The sequence below is a fragment of the Sinocyclocheilus rhinocerous genome, unplaced genomic scaffold, assembly GCF_001515625.1.
Source record: "Sinocyclocheilus rhinocerous isolate Xijiao unplaced genomic scaffold, SAMN03320098_v1.1 scaffold2194, whole genome shotgun sequence".
NCBI lineage: Eukaryota > Metazoa > Chordata > Actinopteri > Cypriniformes > Cyprinidae > Sinocyclocheilus > Sinocyclocheilus rhinocerous.
This window is the reverse complement of record NW_015652304.1, coordinates 705,996-723,844: the sequence shown is the minus strand read 5'-3', so window position 1 is coordinate 723,844 and position 17,849 is coordinate 705,996. Positions and strand designations below refer to the sequence as shown.

General features: G+C 38.8%; 1 protein-coding gene across 1 annotated transcript in view; it reads right to left on the bottom strand.

The window, feature by feature from the left end:
* The window catches only part of LOC107714686 (small conductance calcium-activated potassium channel protein 2-like), a 70,096-nt gene extending 54,156 nt beyond the window's left edge, over window positions 1-15,940 (bottom strand). The window contains exons 1-2 of the mRNA XM_016520624.1: window positions 15,475-15,940; window positions 13,774-14,844 (exon numbers count right to left, since the gene is read on the bottom strand). Of these exons, the coding sequence (XP_016376110.1) occupies window positions 13,774-14,799 (1,026 nt within the window). The 5' untranslated portion in view covers window positions 14,800-14,844; window positions 15,475-15,940. The remainder of the gene's footprint in view (window positions 1-13,773; window positions 14,845-15,474) is intronic.
* Window positions 15,941-17,849: the final 1,909 nt, after the last annotated feature.

Here is a 17,849-nt window from a genome sequence, read left to right as displayed (position 1 = left end):
ATTATATTATATTATATTATTACAAACAGTTTCACCTTCTTTGGATACAGTGGATATTTAAACGGTGAGACCTTGGCCTGGTCCTTTTGTAATGAGCGCTGCTGTGAAATATTGACTAAATTAAAAGGACATTTCTAAGACCTACTAAAAAAACTATAAATATGTGAGCCTTGAAATGAAAACATGTCATGTCAGACATCACACAAAGTTGAGAGAGATCTTTACTGGAGGCTTTTTGTTGAGGATGCTAACTATACTTAATGCATATGCGGTCATGAAGGTCAGAACTTCAATCTCGCTCTCCTCTCACTTCCCCCCAACCTCTCTTCTCGCTCTCCCTGCGTGACTGAGTTTTTTTTTCTTCTTCTTCTTTTTTTGATGATGTGTTACCATCATACTAAGTGAGTCCTCCTTGTCTGTGACATGACTATCATAGCTCATGTTATATATAAGTGTGTGAATGGAGAGTATGACGACCAGACTCGTGGCTAGATTAGCAGTTATCGATCCAGGTCATGATGGACACCATGCAGAGCTAATAGGCTTTCTGAGCTCCATTAACTCCATCAGCATTCTCTTGCACGCTCAAAATCTTCCTTTCATTTCTCCTCCATCTATTCAGCATCCTCTCTTTACTTCTCCCTGGTCCTTTCATAAACACCGAACAAATTGGCTCTGACGTCTGAATACACAGTCATCTTCGAGCCTTCTGTCTGTCACGAACACGCTCGCGCACAAACGCACGCACACACTCGCAGTTGAATGTACCGCCACAAATGCACACAGTCATCTGTGATTCTAATGTAATTACTTCCTCTTGTTTCAATTTCTTCATTTACCGCTGATGTTGGGTGAAGTGACTCAAATCTCAAATACAAGCCACATACAACGTGCGCGCACACGGAACGAGAGATTTTTTCAGATTCTGACACACAAACAACACTCACAGCTTAACCACAAGAGGAAGGATGGCGTGTTCACACACACAAGTTCTAAGATAAAACAAGCATGACACAAAAATCCTTCAGGAATTTTTCTGAAGGATTGATATTCTGATATTCAAGACCAGAGAAAATATAAGGGGGAAGAGATGGACCACTCATAAAAATGAACGTGAGAAATCAGAATGCTCAATATGGTGGCTGGTAGAACAGCCGATTGCCTTTTTGATATAGTTTGTTTATATACAATAGCTAGACTAGATAGCCTTAAGAAATAGCATTTATAGCATGATTTGAGCTAAAGAAGCTACATTTATGATGCTATCAGTGTCAAATGGCATTGCTGCTTTGAAATGTGTTATTTAAATGTAATTGTATCAAACATGAAGATTTTAGTCCTTCCACAATTTCATTAGAAAATGTACTTATATTTCTATTTTCGACAGAGAAAATAGCTGCCGGGGCTACTACCAAGATGGCCACCGACTGGACCGACCCTTAAAGGTGCTTTGTCCAGGGCAAAGATAGATTTGCAGATGATTAATATCACTGTATGTGCTGTGTTGTGTGTTTTCCCCTTTATTCAGAGCACTTTGTCTAAGTCAAGCAGTCTAATGATGTGAACCCTCTGGCCAAACCAATCACACACCCGCCACACTTTATCATTCACCCTGAGACCTACACTCACCCCATACAGAAATACACAGCAAATAAACCACAATCAACCTCTATAAACAAACACACACAAGACAATAAATACATCACCAGCACAAACACACATACCCAACCCCAGCTGGTAATATGAGAAGAACATGATCTGTTTCGCCTTTACAAGAGGAACTTTATTGCTCAGTGGTTGCTCATTCATAGCTTAGTTGACTTGGAGTTCTTAGTTCTGTTTCAAGTATGAACTGTTTTGTTCTAAAATTCCACAAAAATGAGATTGACACATATCTGTGTAGACGCAAAAGAGATGACACATATTTGAGTAGTTAGCATAGCTCAGCTAGCTAATGTAGGTAAAAGTAGTGAAGCGTTTAGTTTAACTACATTTCTCAGCTGGTGGTAGCATCGCTACTTTTTAAATCATGCAGCTTTTCATGAAGTGGGTATTGCATTGTTTCTCTTGAAGTGAAGTGGGTATTCAGCGGTTTCTCTTACGAAATAGTACTGGGATATTTTTATAACACAGAAAACTAAAAGATTGCTATATGAGGTGGATATTTACTTACAATCTATAGTAGAAAATGAGACTTGCAAAGATCGTTTGTCTATGATAAAGCAGCTATTGCACACGCAGCTTATGAATGACTCTGTACTGCAGGTAAAGATGATTTATATCCATTTATATCCAAACCAGTATTAAAGAAAGAGAATCAAAATATGGGCACATTTTTTAGGAGTGTTAAGCAAAATTCTCTCCCTTCAGTCTCATTGCTGTGTAGGAGAAACAATTGAGATATTTAACAGATATGTGATTTTTCATTCCTATATGTCAAGCCGATTTGACATTAATTTTCACTATTGAAATATCAATATATCTTGATTTTTTTTTACTAAGAAAATAGCTATTTTGATGTTAATAATTACATTTCCACTAGTAAAACGGTGTATTAATTAATAATTTGATTTCTGTGACTGTCATTTTGTTTCAAGAATTCATATTTTCACATTTGAACATTAAAATGTAGTGAACATGTAATTCCAGATATATGTTAAAACAGCTTGCCATATTCCTATGAGTTACCCACCAATGGGTTTTATTAAACCACAAAACAAAAAAGCTGCAAAAAACACACACCTCCACCAAAATCAAATGTTACAAAAACAGTCATTTATCTCACTTAATGAAAAACACACACAGATAAGCCCAATTACACAAGGACTGGCACACACACACACACACACACTTGATTACACACTGACATACACCATTACACCCCTGAAAACCCAATTACATGCTCAGAGGCCAAGGAAAAAAATGGAAACACACACAGCCTCAGCTACATGCACAGTTATACAGTACACACACATACATTAAGCTTAACATTAATGGCCATTCGAGGGTCTTTTTAATTCAGTGCACTATTGCCCCCTCTCTCCTTCACTGACCCTTCCTCTGGCTGTCCATCTCTTCTCTTTCCTCTCCTTCTCCCCCTCACGCTCTCTTTTTCTCTATGTACTGATGATTATTGCTCCCATGAGAGTGCTGTAAAAGCATTAGTGTGACAGGAGTGGGATTAGGGTCCCGCAGCCCACTGGATCACCCCTTATATATGTGTCTTAGAGATGGATTACACACAAACACAGGTAGGGACTTTACATTTGACTCCTATTGTTTTAATAATGAGCAAACTACATTTTCAATCTTTCATTTTCAATTTTAAAGTGTAATTTCCTATGATTGCAAAGCTGAATTACTCCAGTATTCAGTGTCACATGATCCTTCAGAAATCATTCTAATATGCTGATTTGGTGCTCAAGAACATTTCTTATTATTTCTAACTTATTTACCTGCATAAAAACACATATAGACACAGAGCCCCGCGACCTTGTGCACAGGCAACAGGTTGATCAACAGAGGCATCTGCACGCTTCCTCACATCTACTAAACAAGTCTAAGCTGAGATGTTCCCCAGGGACGCGTAACAGAGCGAAGAGGGTGTGAAAATTAAGTATTGATTTGACAGTGGCTTTTTCCAGATATTTAGGGCTGTTAAGGGTCGAGCAGATGTGTGAGGAGCTGGAGGAGGATGTATTCAAGGCATGCTGCTTTGTGCAAGTGTACATGCCATTGAACAGTTTCATCCAGACCTAAAATGACCTTTTTATGTTATACAATGGGACTGAAATATCCTACCACATTGAAAACTCAAAATGCCTTAAAATGTGATTTAAAGGCACAAAAATATTTGAGATTTTGCATTATTTCTAATCAAAACAATCTGAGATTATTTGCTTCCACTGAAGTTCAAGATGCTCTTTGCATCATCTCACATCATGCTGGAGAATATGATCATTAGGTTTTTATCAGGAGTTTATGCAGCTTGAGTGCTGCTGTCATTGAAGCAAAAGAGGAAAACCAAATACGAAGACAATCTTATACCCATTTTTATGCTAGCAATATCATTTGAAATGAAAAGGAAGCGCATTAAATCAGAAAAGGCTAAGTACAAGCATTTTCATTAGTGGTCTCAGACTTTTGGACCCCAGTGTACAGCGTGTTTAGGACAACAATACAATTATTTTGCAGCTAGCTCATGTAATATGACAAACTAGTTCGCATAGATGGCAAATAAAAAGTGAATATGAAAAAGCAAATATTTTACGAAATACAAAAACAATGATAGTAACACGCAAAGTCTCCGATTTCACACTGCACTCTTTCATGCTGTTCTTATCAGCTCTCTCCTGTTCTTTTTACCTGTCTATTTATGGAAGGAAGGATGTTTACGGAGTGTGAATGGACCAGACATCTCCTGAGGATTCGCTGCTGAGCATGCAAGGCACACACATCTTCACACATACAAACACCTATAAACACAATGCTTAACATCAGTACATTCACACAGTTATATAAATGATATACATAAGGAAAACTGATGACGGGCCATTGAATTATTTTATTGTTTTTCTAATAATTCGGCCTGAAGTCAATTATTCCGCTTATACTATGATACTTATACTTACAGCTCAAGACATTGTTCAAATGTTTTACTTCAAGACATTTGTCTGATATTTGTCCTTAAATAGCTCTTGTGTGTAGGACTAATCTCATCCCAAGCCACTGTTGCCAATTCTAAACATAATTTTAAAGCTAGTAATAGAGGCTTGAGCCATTGATATGTAGACTAATGCAGTTATTGGAAAGAGAGAAGGACCTTTGAAATAACTGGAATAATTTGGTGAAGTGATATGGAACTGTAATGTAGTCAAGACCTATGGAATTAAAGGCACAATATGTAAGATTTTTTTATTAAAATATCCAAAAACCACTAGAACAGTGTTATATATTTTGCTGACTTGTGTACTTACATTATCCCAAATGTTTCGAAGAATGTTTAAATCCAGAGAAATAAGCGATTTTAACTAGTGACATGAACCGTGTCTATACTGTCATTGTGTCGCCTGCCAATGACGTCATACACCCTCGATTTCAGAAAACATGGAAACACCAAATACGCTTTAATATGTTATGCGTTTTATTAGACCGGTGACGACCGCACAGAGTAGCATTATAACAGAACTTTCAAACGTATATGATAAAACAGCGCTGCTTTACCACACATACTCACGACCGAAAGAAGCGGAAGCGGTCGACTGTGGCATAATAAAAGCTCCGCTGCTTTCGAGCCGTGTGTCACGCTCATTCAGCGGCCTCGTTTCGCTTCGACGGCTTTCAGCCTCACCCTGCTTCATTCTACTACGTTAATAAATCATTAGCTCATCCATGAACATGATTTCTGCCTGAGTCCCGTCGGATTGCGTCGGCTGTGGGGATGAAGACGACAACTCCCATGATTCCACACTCAGTCACGGCGTCATCAAACTACACCTTTGTTTCTTTTGAATACACGCCCTCTAGCGGCGAAAACCTACATATTGTGCCTTTAACTACTTCAGCTGTGCGTTTCCTGAATAAAAAAATTGCACATCTTACATCATGTCCTAACCAGATGCAATGCAATAAGGGAATCAATTTGTTTGTCCACACCAGACGCAAAACATGACAAAATCAATCAAAAATCACAGCCAATCAGAAGAGCGTATGGGCAGGCTCTTTCCCCAAGTGTACTGCACTCACAACGAAACAGATGAGTACATACTGCAATCTAATTCATAAATATTAAACCATTTTAAAATTATTAAAAGTACATACTGAGTAACTGATACAATCTTGGTCATGGAACACGCTTGTTGGTTCACATTGAGCTCACAGTTTTAAAGTTTATGTTTCCTTTAGTTTATTTTCGAGATCTGAGGTAAATTGTCCATTGTTGCTTTCAGTATGGCTATAAATGTCAAGCAAAATGATATTCTAACTCACATTAGATCCTTTTAACATTAAACAAAGCACATAATCAGTACCTGAGATTATCTTTGAAATAGTTTGTATGTTTTTCCAGCCGTGACGTCACAGAAATAGAAACAGTTTCTAAAATTGAACTGGCCAACGCAGCTGGTTAGGACAAAAACTCTGATTAACATGGAAAAGATACCTTTGCGATACCTTATCACGTTTCATGGCATCACGTCTGGTTACTTAGGACACAGTGTTAGGACATTCACAAACCAGTCAGAATCAAGCATTCAACAACCCTTTAATAAAAGACTACAGAAATGATATGCATATTAATTCATTAAAATAACTGCAATTAATCACATAGAATAATTGTGGCAGATTTTCGTATGCTCAAACATAGACAGCATTCTCCAGCTTCTTTGCTTCAATGTGCACACACGACTGCCATTTCAAACGAGGAGAGAGCTTTAAGTGGTTAGGAAAATGTTTTGGACATTATGCCTCATCAGGAATTTCCTGCTGGTTTCATCCTTTCAAAAGCAGCTGTCACACACACACACACAGCTCAAGCAGTAAAGCCATCAATAGGTGCTTGATGGTGTGCAAAGGTGATTATCAATAATCGATATAGCCGGTCACTCAGAGATGTGAGCGTTCGCCAGCATCTAAGCAGTCACTTTCCTTATTCATTTCCTCCGCAATCACTCTAGATGCTCCATCGTCCATTCACATAAACTTGTTTCATATGGGACTTACTATACTGGGGGTTTGAGGAGAGGTAATTCCCCATTAGATGAGTCGAGTCAAATCGAAGCAGTTTGGAGGATGTGGAAGAGCATCAGTATCTCACATGTCTCTGGACCTTCAGCAGTAATGCACTGAGAGAAAAGCCCTTTAATTACTCTGAGGGGCAATGCAGCACTAACGGGATTCTATTGTGCTGTTTTATAATGGCTATAATGGTATACAATCAGCATGGCCATTATTCATGTGCAAACTTGACTCACTCACCCATTTTCCATCTCAAATAAAGAGATTTTATTACAGCCTTTCATTTCATCTCTCCTAACATTCACTCGCTTTTCTCTCCCCGCTCCAATAACACTCCCCCGTTCACCGCCCACTACAATAACAGAGAGAAAAAGAGAGAGATCTAGGGAGAGAGAGAGCACTAAGGATAGTATGAGAAAGAAAGAGAAAGATATCCAGACCAAGAATAATTACCAGGAGAGAAGAGGAAAGGAATTGTCAGAGAGAGGAAAAGGAAAAAGAGTGCAAGTACAAGAGAGAGTGAAAGAACGAGAAAAGAAGAGAAAAACTTGAGTGGGTGAGACAGAGAGAAAAAGAGAAATAACGCGTAAGTGTGAAAGAGGGAGAGACCGAAAAAGTAAGCCACAGGGAAGACAGGCAGCGAAAGAGAGATACTGAGACAGAACAAATTTCCCATATGTCTGCCATATCAGAAGCACCTGCAGAACAATGACCACAGCCACACGTAGAGGTGATTCCAGACTACATGCTGAGACAGATCCATTCAGAACAGTGCCAGATGCAAGAGAACACCTCATAACACTCGCACAAACCCACTCACGCGCAGACACACTTCAGACGGCTGCACTGTTCCAAAACCCACTGAGCATTTTAAGCAACAAGGTTTTTTCATAAGAAATATGCAACTTAGTTATTCTGCCTTCTAAGATACCTTTTTAGACAAATTTCAAAGCATTAGCCTATTACATATAGACTTCAACGGAAATGCAATCTCAGAATTCATTGTGTTGAGCTCAGAGAAACAATTAATAAATCCAATATGGCCGATGATGCAAGAGAACGGTTGATTATAACAAACATTCATTCAGCTATGAAAACGATAAGTAAAACAGTTCAACGCCATCAAAAATGCTCTACTGGAATCAACTAACCCTTCGCAAAGACTACTTAGTTACTGTAGCTATGTCTGACAAGCCATGCCACTCTCACACTACACATGTTCTCACACAATGAAAAATACATCACGGAGCAAAGAGGGCACAGACAACACTCGACAGACAAAACAGAGCTACTTTTAGAATGAAACAAAGTCTCAGCTTTCAAATTTTGTAATAAATTCAAACAATACTGTTTTGTGGCTCTTTAATATATCCAATCGTCTTTTCATATTTACTAGTCAAAGCACCAAATAAACATGAATGAACATCAGAAGGAATTGTATTTCAACCACGGAAAGACATCAATCCACACCATTTTTTTAGGTTTAAGTCCACCGAAGTTAATCTACTCTCCTGTCTGGTTTGTTTGTCTGACAAAATGGCGGATTCAACATTATAATTGGTCAGATCGCCTGTCAGTCAAACTCCCTGCGAAGGGTCAATTGAGTGTGGAGTACACCTACGTATAGCATCCCAAATCTTGTGTGATATTACCTAATATTTATGTGCGGTATGTGTTTTTATGTGTATCAAAAGTACCCAGCTGTTAGCTTTGCAACATGCTAATGTCAAACTCTATTTAAATCAACTGAGGGTGGGGTGTATGCCTACAAAGAGTAGACAAAATCACATACAAATTTACCCAATATTTATGTGTAATACGAGTTTTTAAGCTTATTAGATTAACCAACTGTTAGCTTAGCAACAAGATAATGTCAAACTCTATTGAAATCAATTGAGGGTTGAGTATGCCTGCATAAAGCGGCCCAAATCACATACAAATGGCCCAATATTTATGTGCGTTAGTGTTTTTTTACGCAAAAGGTTTTTAAGTTATACTATTTTAAAAGTCGTGTAGTGTATTCCAGTCTTTAGGATCATGCTATCATCAAACTTTCAATCCATTAAGTGTTGAGTATACGTACTGTACGTCCCAAATCAGTCACTTATAAGGTTCCATAATGGTTATATTAGCTTACATTAGTAGATAAGCTTCCTGTCACCAACAAAAATTAGGCAACTGACACCAAAGCTACAGCTCTGTCCGTCCCTTTCTTACTCACACATACATTCCGCCTTCAATCTGAGACTGTGGCTATTACAGTGGAAAATATTTCACCTTGACATGATGTGCCAGTTACATTCAATCCTTTTAACATAACGGCACAAGAATCAGTCACTTACCTAACTTCAGCCTCACAGTTTTGTGATTTTGAGACTTTGGCTTTACATAAAATGTTACTAGTCTGTAATTCAGCTGAAGTCAAATCCAGTTTTTGAGTAACACTATGTACAGGTGCATCTCAATAAATTAGAATGTCGTGGAAAAGTTCATTTATTTCAGTAATTCAACTCAAATTGTGAAACTCGTGTATTAAATAAATTCATTGCACACAGACTGAAGTAGTTTAAGTCTTTGGTTCTTTTAATTGTGATGATTTTGGCTCACATTTAACAAAAACCCACCAATTCACTATCTCAACAACTTAGAATATGGTGACATGCCAATCATCTAATCAACTCAAAACACCTGCAAATGTTTCCTGAGCCTTCAAAATGGTCTCTCAGTTTGGACTGCTGATCTGACAGTTGTCCAGAAGACAATCATTGACACCCTTCACAAGGAGGGTAAGCCACAAACATTCATTGGTCAAAGAAGCTGGCTGTTCACAGAGTGCTGTATCCAAGCATGTTAACAGAAAGTTGAGTGGAAGGAAAAAGTGTGGAAGAAAAAGATGCACAACCAACCGAGAGAACAGCAGCCTTATGAGGATTGTCAAGCAAAATCGATTCAAGAATTTGAGTGAACTTCACAAGGAATGGACTGAGGCTGGGGTCAAGGCATCAAGAGCCACCACACAGACGTGTCAAGGAATTGGCTACAGTTGTCGTCCAGTGTTAAGTTTCCACAGTCTGTGATGATTTGGGGTATTGTCAAGAGGAAAATGAGAAACAAGAGACCAAAAAATGCATATGAGCTGAAGGCCACTGTCAAAGAAACCTGGGCTTCCATACCACCTCAGCAGTGCCACAAACTGATCACCTCCATGCCACGCCGAATTGAGGCAGTAATTAAAGCAAAAGGAGCCCCTACCAAGTATTGAGTACATATACAGTAAATGAACATACTTTCCAGAAGGCCAACAATTCACAAAAAAAAATTTTTTTATTGGTCTTATGAAGTATTCTAATCTGTTGAGATAGTGAATTGGTGGGTTTTTGTTAAATGTGAGCCAAAATCATCACAATTAAAAGAACCAAAGACTTAAACTACTTCAGTCTGTGCGCATTGAATTTATTTAATACACGAGTTTCACAATTTGAGTTGAATTACTGAAATAAATGAACTTTTCCACGACATTCTAATTTATTGAGATGCACCTGTATAAACAAATGTTATTTCTCAAACCTTAGTTTATTAATTGTACTGTTGTTATTTCCATAAACTTTCAGCATCTCAGAGTTGGCTAAAAAAAGGCATTACAGTCCTCTGGAGTTTGATGCCACCATAAACATGATGAGACCCTCCACAGTGCCATCTGACAAAACGTTTATTTTTGTCAAAGAGTCTGGAGGAAGGGTGGAGAAGCTCATAGCCCAAGTTGCTTGAAGTCCAGTGTTAAGTTTCCACAGTCTGTGATGATTTGGGGTGCAATGTCATCTGCTGGTGTTGGTCCATTGTGTTTTTTGAAAACCAACGTCACTGCACCCGTTTACCAAGACATTTTGGAGCACTTCATGCTTCCTTCTGCTGACCAGCTTTTTGAAGATGCTGATTTCATTTTCCAGCAGGATTTGGCACCTGCTCACACTGCCAAAAGCACCAAAAGTTGGTTAAATTACCATGGTGTTGGTGTGCTTGACTGGCCAGCAAACTCACCAGACCTGAACCCCATAGAGAATCTATGGGGTATTGTCAAGAGGAAAATGAGAAACAAGAGACCAAAAAATGTAGATGAGCTGAAGGCCACTGTCAAAGAAACCTGGGCTTCCATACCACCTCAGTAGTGCCACAAACTGATCACCTCCATGCCACGCCGAATTGGGGCAGTAATTAAAGCAAAAGGAGCCCCTGCCAAGTATTGAGTACATGTACAGTAAATGAACATACTTTCCAGAAGGCCAACAATTCACTAAAAAATGTTTTTTTATTGGTCTTATGGAGTATTCTAATTTGTTGAGATAGTGAGTTGGTGGGTTTTTGTTAAATGTGAGCCAAAATCATCACAATTAAAAGAACCAAAGACTTAAACTAGTTCACTCTGTGTGCACTGAATTTATTTAATACACGAGTTTCACAATTTGAGTTGAATTACTGAAATAAATTAACTTTTCCACGACATTCTAATTTATTGAGATGCACCTGTAGGCTGTAATGGGGGTTACATCCACTTTGATCATCAAACAAGCAACACTTGATTTTTTAGCTCAAGAGTTGACTGAGAGTATATGCATAAATAAAGAGAGTGTACTGTGTATTCCTCCAAAATGTATAAATCTGTATTAGTAAAACTAAGCACATCCACTCACACCACACTACTTAAACTACACCACTTTCAGTATTAAACAAACGTTTTGGTTTTGTATGCTCTATTGACAGCATGCTTCTGATTTCCACAAACAATTTTGACTTATTTCTCAGTTCTTTACAGTAAAACACTTACAATGGAAGTCTAGAGAGTGTGGAGGGTTTAAAAGCAGAAATGTGTAGCTCAAATTTTGGTTAAACCAATTATATTATTTATTCTGTACAAAAGTGTTTGGTATTTGAACTGTAATGTTGTCTAGATCTTATTTTTTGCACTCTAATACTGTTTTAGAAGGGTGAACTTCTGGTTACGTGTTACAAGACTCAATGTAAACAATCCGTTTCTGGTAGCCTTGCATGTACCGTGTGAAAATTACATGGTTTATTGGCTTTACGTGGTCATAAGATAAAACATGAAAATAAAGATCAGACATAACTGCACAGACAAGGATGTGAAGTGATTCTTTCACATTAGTTTCATGGTGATACATATAAACATTCATATTCTTCCATTGTAAAAGACATACCATAAATACAGAGCCCCACATATGATATTGTGGCCATAAATTAATATTAATAATAAGTTAATATATTAATATTAACTTATTAATTGTGTTGCCTCATTTTAGTTCAATAGTGGGCAACAGCTAAACTAAATTAAAATGACAGAACAAATGAGTATAATGTGGTAACAATTGAACTAAAATGAGGAAACATGGCCATGAATTAAAGTTGCTAAAAATGAACAAGTAAAGGAAACAAATTCTTAATTCATGGTCGCAATATCCATTTTTAATCCACATGTTATGTGTTGGGCACTGTACATAAATATTTTTGCTTGTTTTTCAAAGTGAGGGATGATTCGAAATGTTCTTCTGGGAACTTGTGTTGGATCCAGAATATTTGTTTAAAAAGTTTCCAAACATTTCTTAAATCACACAAATATCTCTTACCCACTAAAGAAATCTCCTAGACAGCTGTCCAAAATTCTTTCTGAGCTAACAAATATCTGATCCTGTCAGTAGTCCTCTGACAGCAGCAGTATTACTAACCTTGAATGTGTACTGCACATGTGTATGTTTACTAAGATAGACAGCTATTTAAAACATTCATGCTCATGCCAGATACACAGGTGCATCATTCTTACCCTCTGTTCCAAAAAGGTGACAAATGCCATACTAATTCTCCATGGATGTTTGTTTTGAGAGCTGATTTTCAACTTAGCTTGTGTAACATGATATAGCCTTACACCCTCTAAATAACAGAAGTTCCTGTGATCAGACACTTTGTGCCCATTCAAACGGAGACAGCTTATGAATGCAGCTTCTGAAAAACATTTATTTATATCTCTGATGATTAAGTTGCTTGATTATTGTTGGTGTTTGTGGCAAAAAATCACGCATTCGCATCGCACGTCTAAATTTGGTCACTCCAAATTAGTCACATTTTCGCAGATCATTTGCTTTAAACTGAAATTTCTGTCATCATCTATCCACCCTCACCTCGCTTGAAACCTGTGACTTTTTCCAGTAGAACACATAAGCAGTTATTATAATAATGGGCAAAGCTGCTTTGTTCCATAAAATAAAAATGCAACTGATCATTGGCTGTGAAAGTCAGTTGCAAATTTGCTGGATTTATAAAAAAAATTAAACCGAAATGATGACACTATATTATCTTGAGGTGTGGTCACATTCGCAAAATTTTGTGGGGGAAAAAAATGCCCATTGGCAATAGTGTGGCACCACTCAATCCATGTGAAAATTCCCTGAATAATGGTAAATGTGACCACATCTTTACAAAAATAAAGCAAAAAAATTAGCAGTTGTTATAAGGGTAAACATGGAAGCACGGAAATTTGACATTCAAGAATCAATGAGGTTTGTAAGCATGTGGGTAGATTAATATTCATATATGAATAAGAGTCTAAATTAAACCAAAGCAACATTGTGTGATTAGAAGACTTGGATTGAATTCATAGGAATTACTTTTACATGCATGCAAGTTTTGGTTGCATGGACTTTCAATGGATGGACAAAAATGTAACAACATGAGGGTGAGTAAATGATGACAGAGTTCCCTTTTTAGATCAACTATCCCTTTAAGTGATTTTCATCTGGTCAAACGTCTGCTCTTGCACATTATGGTTCACTGTAAACTTGTGTACGCTTTACTTTACAGGCTGCACTACATTGTGTATGGCTGTATCCAAGTTTTACCATTGTTATTATAGGAACATAATATGGGAAGCACACACATACTCTCATTCTCATTCACACATAGAGCAGGACCAGCAGGATGTGTCCTCGTGCCCGACTATTCACCCCAGTCCCCAGAACACAAAGTCCTCACCTTACTGTAGACACCCCAGGACAGCTCGGTCTCAATCACCATGACAACAATGCCAAACATGCCGAATATGAGCGCATAGTCACTAAGTCTCTTCCTCTTTTCGAACAGCGCCCTCCTGTGGCCTAGTTTGTAGCCAATGTTCTGATTCTTACGTTTAGAGGCTTTGGAAATGGTCCTCCCCGGGCCTCCCACGACAGCACCACCCCTCCTTCCGTTAGTCCCGCCCCCTGCCACGCCCCCCAGCACACCCCTGCTCTCAGAGAGGGCGTGGTTCTGGTGGTAGATGGATATTTGATTGGCCGAGGCCTCAAGTTCGTAAGCGTGTCCGTAAGGCGGATCCTCTTTTGAGGAGATGACGATCTCTGGGGGGTTCTGGGATTGGGATTGACTGTGTTGAGAGGAGGCCGCAGTCTCCTGGCTCGCGCTAGCCCCGCCCTCTTTGGTGTCACTTCCGCTGTCGGACTCGATGAGGTTCCGGCGGGAGGCGCTGAGGCGGCTGAGCGGCTTCATCACACCGCCGCTGTACTTGCATGAGCTCATGGCGATCTCGGTAAAGGGGTTACTGTCCCGCCTGTGCACCAGGGGACTGGCCTGCCTGTGCTTACATCCCCTCTCTCGCTCCCTCTCCCTCTGCTCTCGCTCAGTGGAAGGCGAATGAGAGGAGTAGAACAGTGCGTTGTAGACGGGCGAAGTCTCCCCGCTTAGGCTATGTTGGCTGCCCAGGCAGGAGGAGAGTGGCGTGCTGGTGGGGTGGAGCGCGTTGGGGATTGGCGTGGACAGCTGGGGTGTTGTGGACAGGGGCAACTTGGGCAGCGATGCTGGGGGAAGGTTTGGCGTGGTGGGCGATGGAGTGCCGTTGAGACGCTCCAGGCTGCTGTTGCCTCCCGTGTGATTCGAGTGGTTGGTCCCAGGGTAGCTGCCAGAGAGGGAGGCATGGGAGAGACCACCGAGAGGGAGGGGCAGATGTTGCTCTTCGTCTTCGCTCCCGCTGAGAAGGGCCAGACTCAGAGAGGGAGGGGGATCCATGGCAACCAGGCTCCAGCAGTTTTGTTTGTGCTCTTCTCCTCAACTCTGGAGTTTAGTTGGAGAGAGAGATAGGAAGAGAGAGAGGGAAGAACGGATTATGTTATGTTATTTATAACCGAATAAAATTAGCAGGTGAAAGGGAGGCTGGATTAAATGGGGGACTCCCCTCATATTAATAAACCAAGGATGGACTGAAAGTGTTGGGTGAAACTGAGTTGTTGCAATGTGCTTGAGGAGTTCATGTGGAAGAGGTTTGTGAGTGCAAAAAGAGAAAACTGATGAACCTATGAACCCATCCACATCTACTAATCGCTCTGAGCTCTCTCTCTGTCGCCTTCTCTCTTCCTCCCTCTCTCTGACACCCCCTCCTCTCCTCTCGCTCCTTCCAGCAATATCTGTCATATAAATGCAAGCAAGAGTCTCTGTATTTTTTAAGAAACTTATGCAATGGTCGAATCGTGGCCTCTGGACTGACCTGTGACAAATGCAAGACTCATCACATTACCATCAATGTTCTGCATTATTTGGGCATTTGAGTTGCATCTAAAATACACACTAGAAAGCATAATTTTAGTAATTCAGTACGCTTATAATCAAGTAGAAATAGTTAAGACTTCAGATATAAATGACAGAGAAAGATGTTTAATGAAATGAAAATCAAACGGTCTCACTTACCTCTCTCCTGTCAGTCTATCTCCACCTTCATATGGTGATTTCAAAAGCAGTGCAACAATATTCCTCCACACTTTTTCTTTTTCATGTTGTCAAAATCATGCCAGCATTTCTTCTTCGCTCCGTTGTCAAGCAGTGATTCCAGATTGAATGTTTTTAATGACAGAAGTATAAACCGCTATTTCTTAAAATGAGACTCCTACAGACGAAAGCTGTTGCGTTTAACACCTGAACAAGGATCGAAATAAAAGCGGAAAATAAATTGCGGGAAAAGGATTTAGTGCGCTGTTTAATATTTCAGGAAATACATCCACCCGTTCTGTTAATTAGCATTATTAGCCTCCTGTGAAGAAAAGCGCCTTAAAGTAGCATCTGGATATGAGTAAAGGTGAAAGTAGCGATAGTGTGATATTGTGTAGAAATGGATGCATGTCCTCCAGCTCTCACTCTGACAGCACATCTCTCATTCCCTCTCTCTCTCTCTCCCTCTCAACTTCTCTTTTGGGCTCCGTCTCTCCGCCCTGGTCCCTCCTCTCTGCTCCTCTCATTGGACACACGTCGCTGAACCAAACAAATAAGCTCTGAAAAAACTAGAGAACATTTAATTTAGAAAAACCACCTGCCTCCTCCACTGCTATTCCTGCTTTCCTAGCACAAAGATTTTTTTTAAACATAAAATAACAAAAACAATCGAAATAAATAATACAATTATTGTTATTATTATTATTATTATTATTATTATAGTTGTTGTTAATTATAATAACGATAATGACGATGAGGATTAATATCAATTACATTTATTATTTTATAATTAAATGTTGATAAAGAATAATAATTAAATAAAAGCGGCCAAACAAACAAACAAATAAATAATAATTATTATTATTATAGTTGTTGTTAATTATAATAACGATAATGATGATGATTAATTTAAATTAAATGTATTATTTTCTAATTAAATGTTGATAAAGAATAATAATAGCCTAATTAAATAAAATCGGCCAAATAAACAAACAAATAAATAAATTATTATGATTATTGTTATTGTCATTGTTATTATTATTATTATTATTATTATTATTATTATTATTATTATATAGTTGTTGTTAATTATAATAACGAACATGATGATTAATATTAATTAAATTATTATTATTTTAAAATAAATGTTGATAAAGAATAATGAATGATTAAATAAAAGCGGGCAATGAAATAAATAAGATTATGCACTCATGTAATAATGGAACTTGTAGCTATAATACCAAGTCACAAGGTTACAATAACTGTTGTCAATAACTAACTTGTCATAATTAATTTGTAATTTCTACTCTATTTTATGTATGTATTTATGTATTTATTTTGAAAGAGAGAATTTCAGCTTGGTTTCTTCATCAGTCATTAAAGTTAAAGTTGTCAAAAAAAAATTACCATGAACTTTTTACTGCAGGCTGTCACTTTGGCACCACTTTGATTTGACATAAAGGTTAGCAAAGACAGCAATTAAATTTAAGATATCAGTTTTAGTGTGCTGTCAGATTACTACACTGTAGTCTGCATGGCTGTTTCAGGTCAACAAATCATGACATATTTTGTCATATGTCTCATCAGCATAGGTGTATAAACACAGCTGCCACAACAGGTCAAAACCCACCAACAGGTGGCCAAGGGCACAGCCGCTAGCCATCTTCCCACGAAACTAGACCTAACTGCCCCTTTGTCAGAAACATCATTTGTCACTGGGAAATACACGGCTGCCGGTGCCGGTATGCATCCCCTAGTATTGGTAGGTTTAGGGTTAGGTGAGGGGGAGGGGTTAGGATTAGGGGTGGGGTTTGGGTTAGGCAATCAGGTAGCGATTTCAACGAGGGGGTGCATAATCTGGCAGGGGTGCAGAATTCGGCACAACACCGGTCTAACAAATGCTTTCAGGCAAACCTTTATGTGACCACATTGCCAATGTTAACATTCGCTTTTTACGATGAGAACAAACCACAGCCGCCTATTCAGCGCATACGTTCACCGCACAGGATGCTTACCCTCGCTAATGCATGCTAGATAGGCTACTTAAAAAAGGGGGATAAAAGAAATAAAACTGTTTAAATGAGTTTCCAGGTGAAAGTAGCCCATCACTTTGCTATCTCACGGCAGCAGTGTCCTCTCCATCATGCCATTATGTTCTGGCTCCGGTAATTACCACGTAAAATCCAACATTTCAGGCTCCCTAAACCGGATATAGCAGGATGACGCTCCATCAGCGCAGACAGAGATTATTTCACTTGACAGGTACGAATAAATTAAATACACATGTCACCAGGAGAGAAGATTTCCCGGATTTAGGGATTGTTACAGCACAAGCCATATGGCGCCCTGGTGACATC